Consider the following 8,126-nt stretch of genomic DNA (forward strand, 5'->3'; position numbering starts at 1 on the left):
GGTTTGTTAATAGTGAGAATTGGACCTTAAAATAAAGTGTGACCGAATATGTTTGTTTGTGTCATCATATTATAGTTTAAAAAGCGATTGCTCGCTTGATCTAAACAGCTCATAAAAAAGAAAGAAAAAGAAAATGCATGCATATTACTAGCGTATTGGCTGTTTATTAGTACTTATAAAGCACATATTAATGCCTTATTCTGCATGACCATATTTTAAATCCCTGAAATATGCCATACCTAAACATAAGAACTATCTTACTAACTATTAATAATCTGCAAATTAGGAGTTTAATGAGGTAAAAGTATTAGTTTATAGTTAGTTAATAGTGAGAATTGGACCTTAAAATAAAGTGCGACCGAAAAGTGTTTCCGTTGTTTCATAAAAATGTCTGCATTTAATTAATATTGCATTTAATCCACTGCGATAAAGAAAGCAAACACCACACAAGCATCACTGTTGGAAGCAGAAAGTGTTCGACCTGACGGCTCTGTTTTCAACTCCTCCCTTGCCGAATGTTAAAGCTAACCTCAGTTGAAGTTGAACATACCTTATACCTTTATTTTCTCAAAATCACTGTCCCATCTGCCATTGGTATGAGATAGTCCTGTCCCAAACCCATGCAACTGGTTGAACCATGTTGCTGAATGGGGCTGGTTGAGATCCTCAAACAAGCCTATCAATGAATGTTATTTTTTCCTTATTAAGCAGAACAGTGCTTTGGACCACTACAGAGTTTACTCTGAACTAGTGTGAGATATAAATGAAAACACATTTCACAAATCTTGTATTGACATGTTTTCTGTATGTTTGCTCATAGGGTAAAAAACTGCCCCCAAATATAGACGAGGATGCAGAGGAGGGCGACGTGTCTGATGAAGACAGCGCCGATGAGATGGAGGATGACTGTAAGCTGATTAATGGAGATGTAAGTATTGTTAGATGGTGTGGTGCACAAAAGAGTAAATAATGTTCATTTACCACTGGAAATAGAAGATGAAATCGAGTGCATTGCATTAAAAAAAGTAAGAGTAGCATGTTAGAATTTTGAACAGCTCAAGAGATTTAATATATTTAATTGTCATGAAAATAATGTTGCAAATGCAAATGCAATACCTTTAATGGTACTAAAGTTAGTCTTCATTTTCTTAATGCGAAATATATTTGTTTTTGTTTTTTACTTTCTTTTCATTTGAGGCTGAAATATCACCTGGTCAAGTTATAGAAAGTTTAATGAGATTCACGCTAATCTTCAATTCTACATCTGTCATGTTCTTTAAGCACGACGTTTCAATTGTACTTTATGCAAAAGGCTCTTGGTGAAACCTCAAAGACTCGTGCATTTTGAATGAAAGCTCCTCTCTCTTAAGTGCCTTAATGTAAAAATAAAACATGGCATTTTGGCAAGTGAATATTTGTCGTGCATTTTTCTCTGTGTGTAAAATTAGGTCAAGACTTCAGTTGAACTAACCTAGATATTTTGATGAATGCTTTTGACCTTCATGTTCCCTGCAGACGCTGTTACGATGCTAATTTTAAGTCCATTCGAATTCACTTCTCTCTCCGTCTCCATTTCCAGACGTCTATGAACAGGAAGCAGGCGGAAAATGTTGCAAAGAAAAAATTAGATAACCTCATGAAGGAGTCAAAGATTCGTGACCGGGAAGATCCGGACAGTTTTACCATCGCAGCCCTGCCGCCGGCGGGAAAACATGACAAATCACCGATGAAGGTTAATATGCTGTACTTCACCCACAGCACCTGTACATACATGGCACTCCTTCCTTTCCAGGAGAGGAAATGTTACCACATTCACTTCTGCTTGCATTGTGTTCTAGTTTCTATTCTATGCATGTAGATCAATGTACTGTAGTTTGTTTACTGTTGACTTAAAGGGATAGTTCACCCAAAAATGAAAATTTTATGTTTATCTGCTGACCCCCAGGGCATCTAAGATGTAGGTGACTTTGTTTCTTCAGTAGAACACAAATTATGATTTTTAAGTCCAACCTTTGCAGTCTATCAGTCGTATAATGCATGGCAATGGTAACAAAATCTATGAGAGTAAAAAAACCATGCACAGACAAATCCAAATTGAACCCTGCGGCTCGTGACGACACATTGATGTCCTAAGACACGAAACGATCGGTTTGTGCCAGAAACCGAACAGTATTTATATAATTTTTTACCTCGAATTCACCACTATGTCCAACTGGCTTGAGTGCGCGCACGGCATCCGGTGCTTGAGGTGTGTACGCGCTCTGGCGTAGTTTACGTTAATGGGTGTGTTGATATCCAGCCAAAGAGCAATCAACCATAACTTCAGGCGAGCAGGCTCAGAAGTTGGGAATACGTGGAAAGTCACCACTCCCGAATGAGTTTCTACTGAAGAAACAAAGTCACCTACATCTTGGATGCTCTGGGGGTAAGCAGATAAACATCAAATTTTCGTTTTTGGGTGAACTATCCCTTTAATCACTATTACTAACACTTTTTATTTAGATAGACAGACAGAAAGTAATCATAACCTAAATGGACCATGATAATCATAGTACAAAACAGTCGTACCTGTTCTCTTACATTTCACTCATTTAAACTATTCAGCAACTGCTTTAATTAGCTTAGTTTTGTCCTTGTACAGATGTGTGCTGTGTGGTTATTTAAGGACTCACTCGAGGCGTATCCAAATAAGACACAGGGTTTTTTCTCAGCATGTGCCACACCACCGTCCTTGACGGCCCACAGAGATACAGGCGAGCATGCTTAAATTGGCCATATGCTATACATTTATAACATTTTCCCCCTAAAGTCCACCCTCTCCTTGACACCTAGAATTGAACAGTCTGTTTCATGTACCCTTAAAACTAAAAATGTTATCGCTCCAGCAAGAAAAATCCTGCTCTCCATGATAAGTCCCATTTACTGTATATTTTCAATGAATAGTTTGCTGTCGCCACCTAGTGATTGTTGTGTCAAAGAATAAGTCTGCTGTCCATCTGCTACAGAATTGTATCTCTCATATTTGTTAGGCAAAAACTTTGCTGACAAACCTATTGTTCACAATCTACAACATGCCTTGTGTCATCTGATTTATAGTTGATCCTATATATTTGAAAAATCACGTTTAAATGTGAAAATATCATACAACAGGCTTTTGAGAAATGTTTATTTGTTCTCTCGATCATCATTTCGTTGCGTTATACCACAACATAAACTACAAAGCTTTGATCATAAAACTAGCATTTAAATATAATTTTTTTAAGACATGTTATTAGCAGATTTCGAGTGACAACTGATATTTATGTCTTTTATTTGAAGTATCTGCTGTACTGTTATAAAGCTCGCATTGATTTACATTCCAGGCTATCAGAATTTCATCTTACCTTTTTCAGCCATATAAATATCAACTGGAACAAATTGCATACTTTTGCTCAGTTTTTGTTTAGTTTTTTTTCTCACTCCTCCACTCGAGTCTGAACTATAAAAGTCTGATTCAACATATACAAAAAATATATATATAATATAATATTTATTATTATTTCTTTTTTCCAAATTCTTTTTTTTTTTTTCGTTTTAAAAATGTCGATTTGATGAATATCATTTTTTACATTTACTGTCATGATAATGTTATACCAAATTATATTTGGTATATTTATGTATATATTCCTGTCCATATTTTCACTGTGATGCATCTTTTTTATAATAAAGGGAAAAGCAGAAGACAGCACTGACACTGGAGACGAGGCCAACGTTGGTGGCAACAAACGTCTGGGTAGATCTTTCATGGGGAGCTTCTCCAAACGCAAGGTAGTTTTACATATAGATTATTATGCATATGGACTAAACCAAACAATGTTTCCTTCCATAACTACATACTGCACACACTGAAAAATGTATCCGTCTTCTGCCTATATCGATTATTCATACAGAATGAATGATTAATAGAAATAATAACATGTGTATATGGCTCCCTGGAATACTACATTCAGCTGTGTAATAAATTCAGAGTTTATTTGTGACATGCTGACTTAATTAACATTGCATCACCTCAACTCCATCTGTTCACTTTAGAAAAAGACAAGTAAACTGAGGAAGTCCTCCAGTTTTGAAGACACGGACACGGATCAGGAGAGCTCGAGTGGGGCGTCTAAAGCACCAGTGCATCACAGCAGGTACTGTTAGAATCGCTCATGGTGTGTGGGTTTAGATATAGTCATAAATGTGCTTAAATAGTTTATGATTTATCATTGATGTCTGTAACTGTAATCTGTTTTAACAGAAAGAAAAAAACAATGAAGTTGTCAAGAGCACTTTCTGATCTGGTATACACGAAATCTGTGGGCACACCGGACTTTGAGGCACAAGGTGAGAAGAACAGAAAATATACGTGAAAATCTCAAACTTCCTGTGAGATTCAGAATTATGAAGTTGATGAAAAATGTATCTTAGGCCCTATGTATTTAGGCTCTAAGAGGACCACTTACACGATGAAGTCAAGTCTCCTTTATTTATATACCACTTTATACAATGCAGATTGTGTCAAAGCTATAGTTTCAAAAATAGTTTCTCAAAAACGCAAGAGGACAATATCAAAGAGTCAATACATTGGTGATTGAGTGATGTCATCGTCCAGTTCAGCTCTCTTCCAATAGCGTCTGTCCAATCAGAAAAAGAAAGGTTTCATTTATTTTATTATCAAGGGTTGTATATGAAAATTCAGTTTAAAGTACATTACACTGAAAAAACATTTGGATAAAATTTCCACACAGAAATTGCTGTTACATTTCACAAATTATTACAAAGAAACAGCAAGTAACACATTAAATTAAAGATTAAATTTTAGAGTGGAAATACTTAGATAGAATTTTATTGTAAAATTTATTTGTATAAATTTATTGTATACTACAATAATCTTTGTTTTATTTACAACCTCAAAAAAAAAGTGTAGTTTTCATGTGATTTGGTGTGCAATTATGCTGTGATCAGGTGTGTCAAGTTTATTTATTTATGTGAAATATGCAATTTTAAAATGTTTCTCTTGTTTTAAATTACATTTAAAGAAAAAAAAATATCATATTTATGTTTTATTGTTTTTATTTGTAAAGTGGTTCTTTATTTACAATTTATATTTTTCAAATTAATAAACTGATCCTTCATTATTTTTTAAATGGCACTCATCCTCCATATGCTCTTAAAAATAAAGGTGCTTCAAGATGCCATAGAAGAACCTTTTTTTGTCTAAATGGTTCCATAAAGAACCTTTAACATCTGAAGAACCTTTCTGTTTCACAAAAGGTTCTTTGTGGCAAAAGAAGGTTCTTCAGATTATAAAATGGTAAGAAAGAGATGGTTCTTTAAAGAACCTTTGATTGAATGGAACTAAAAATGGTTCTTCTATGGCATCGCTGTGAAGAACCTTTTGAAGTGTATGGCCAGTGTATGTTTTCACATCTGATGCATGTGTGTTGTGTTGCACTGCAGTGGGCAGCAGCGGTTGGCAGGTGTCATCGATGAGCGAGACCAAGGCCCATCAGTTAATGCAGCAGAAGCCGGTGCAGTTCATGCGATTCAACCAGCGCCAGCTCTCACGTATCTACCCCTCCCCGTACCGCGTGGACTCCAGCAACTTCAACCCACAGCCCTTCTGGAGCACCGGCTGCCATCTGGGTATGCCAGTCCACCCACAAACAAATATTTCGGTTTAATGGAGAAACCAAGAATAAACAGTATGGCTGAAACATACTGGGAACCTGCTGCTCAGTGCTACGCTCTAGTAGTTTAATTTAATATGAAAATGGTTCAATTCTTGGAAGACACTACTGGATTTACAGGAAATGCTTATAATAAATAGGGAACATTTTTGTTATGACTTCAATTGCTGAAATTGCCCCTAACACCAGAGAGATGCTTGTAAATATTAATCGTTAATAGTCATTGAATTTTGATGGCTTTTATGCAGTGGCTTTGAACTACCAGACAGAGGGCAGAGTGCTGCAGCTCAACAGAGCCAAGTTTTATTGCAACGGCAACTGTGGTTACATCCTGAAACCTTCCTGTATGTGTGAAGGTGAGTGCTTACATTACTAGTTTGCTTGTTTTTTTTGGTCACTGATGTTGTATGTCTGTCTGTATTAATGTCTTCCTGCTTCAGATTTTGGTAACACTTAAAGTCTCTATATATAATGCATTATAATATCGTTTTTTAATGCATTACTTATGCTCTGTAATGAACCTTACAATGCATTGTATGATCTCATGAATAATTGTAACACATTATAATACTTATCTATTTCATTGTTACACTTTTTCAAAAATATAACGCATTAAAACACGACATACAAACTTTCAAGTATTATAATGCATTTCATCTTGGGTTACAATTATTAATGAAAAGATATAATGCATTATAACATACATTATGAAAACTTTTATAATGCATCATGCATGAAGGCTTTAAGTAGAGTGTTACCCAGATTTTGTTATATTTCATTGTAGTGTAGATGCACAAGGAGCATATTGCTAAGCTGTTGTTATTGTCATTTTTAAAATAGTATATTATATTATATTTAGTGCTGTCAAAAGATTAATCACGATTAATTGCATCTAAAATAAAAGTTTTAGTTTACATAATATATGTGTGTGTGCTGTGTTATTATGTATATATAAAGACACACATACAGCATATATTTTGAAAATATCTACATGTATGTACATGTATATATTTATATTCATATAAGTTATATCATATATAAATATATTTAATATATAAACTTAGCATATTTTTCTTAAACATATACATGCATGTGTGTGTATTTATATATACATAATAAACATACACTGTACACACACATATATTATGTAAACAAAAATTTTTATTTTGGATGCGATTAATCGTTTGACAGCATTAATTATATTATATTATATTATATTATATTATATTATATTATTAATTTAACATCACAAAATCATTATAATACAATGTTTATATCAACAAATTACATTCGTTATAATAGAAAATTCCATTACAAAAGACTGCCTTTTTATCAAAGAAATTAACAAGAAATTTTAAAACAAATAACAGTGGACAACAGTTAATTTAGGAAACATTCAATAGATCAAGTTAAGTAATATAAGTCAGTGTTTGTGAATCTACTGTAAGTGTATTAGCAAAGCAAACTAGGAATTTTGCAAAGAGTTGTTGATGTTATGATATGATTATGGAATTGTAAGTACAGAATTGTGTCCTTTCTTTGGTCTTGCAGGTTCATTTAATCCAGTGGCTGAGGATCCTTTACCAGGGCGGTTGAAAAAACAATTGGTTCTTAAGATCATCAGCGGCCAGCAATTACCCAAGCCTAAAGACTCCATGCTGGGTGACCGAGGAGAGGTAAATCAAGAAAACAACAAAACTGGTGTTCAGATTGTACATAGAAAATGAGCAGCGTGACAATAGTAGAACATTTTAAATCCCATTATAATCACTAAAGCTGTCACTCACTGTGGGTTTACCCTGCTTCATGGGATTTCATTGAGCCTGTGGATCAGAGCAGCCTGCCAACACGATTGATGTCCACCACAATTTCATCTGTCTATCTGTCTGTCTATCACATCTATCATTGCAATAATTCTGAATCATGCTGCCTTTCATTTTAGTTTTAAAGCTTATTTTGAGTGTCAGGTTTCTTTAGCACACACTACTGAAGTGAAACATAAAACACGCATCAGATTCCTTAAAGTTTTCTCATTATGACTGATATTGATAGGACAAATTTAAATGCCTCTGATTCATCCCTGCAATTCATGCACACCATGGAAACATTTATAATTAGGTTACAATGCATTTAACTTCCATATTGTAAAGTATTTCTGAGTTAAACTGAATATTCAGTGAGGAATAATGAGGGGGACTTAATTTTATCAATTTTATTCATTTTATTTAGGGTTTGAAAGGATTGTGAAAAGTAAACTGATATCCAAAAAAAAAAATTATGATTTTTTTGTGCACTGATGCACAATGTGCACTGATGATTCATGCAAAATAAGACTAGTGACATTTATTAAAGGGGTCATATGATGCTTTTTTAAAGATCATTATTTTGTGTATTTGGTGTAACAGAATATGTTGA

The 8,126-nt window shown here is 34.2% G+C and overlaps 1 protein-coding gene across 10 annotated transcripts in view; it reads left to right on the forward strand.

The window, feature by feature from the left end:
* LOC107687112 (1-phosphatidylinositol 4,5-bisphosphate phosphodiesterase eta-2-like) overlaps positions 1 to 8,126 on the forward strand; it is a 137,246-nt gene that overhangs the window by 115,543 nt on the left and 13,577 nt on the right. For all 10 annotated transcript variants that reach the window (XM_016484312.1, XM_016484310.1, XM_016484309.1 and 7 more), the window contains 8 exons: positions 821 to 928; positions 1,580 to 1,732; positions 3,709 to 3,807; positions 4,072 to 4,172; positions 4,280 to 4,365; positions 5,482 to 5,667; positions 5,960 to 6,067; positions 7,263 to 7,387. In XM_016484312.1, the coding sequence (XP_016339798.1) occupies positions 821 to 928; positions 1,580 to 1,732; positions 3,709 to 3,807; positions 4,072 to 4,172; positions 4,280 to 4,365; positions 5,482 to 5,667; positions 5,960 to 6,067; positions 7,263 to 7,387 (966 nt within the window). The remainder of the gene's footprint in view (positions 1 to 820; positions 929 to 1,579; positions 1,733 to 3,708; positions 3,808 to 4,071; positions 4,173 to 4,279; positions 4,366 to 5,481; positions 5,668 to 5,959; positions 6,068 to 7,262; positions 7,388 to 8,126) is intronic.

The sequence above is a fragment of the Sinocyclocheilus anshuiensis genome, unplaced genomic scaffold (genome assembly GCF_001515605.1).
Source record: "Sinocyclocheilus anshuiensis isolate Anshui unplaced genomic scaffold, SAMN03320099.WGS_v1.1 scaffold1203, whole genome shotgun sequence".
Lineage (NCBI taxonomy): Eukaryota > Metazoa > Chordata > Actinopteri > Cypriniformes > Cyprinidae > Sinocyclocheilus > Sinocyclocheilus anshuiensis.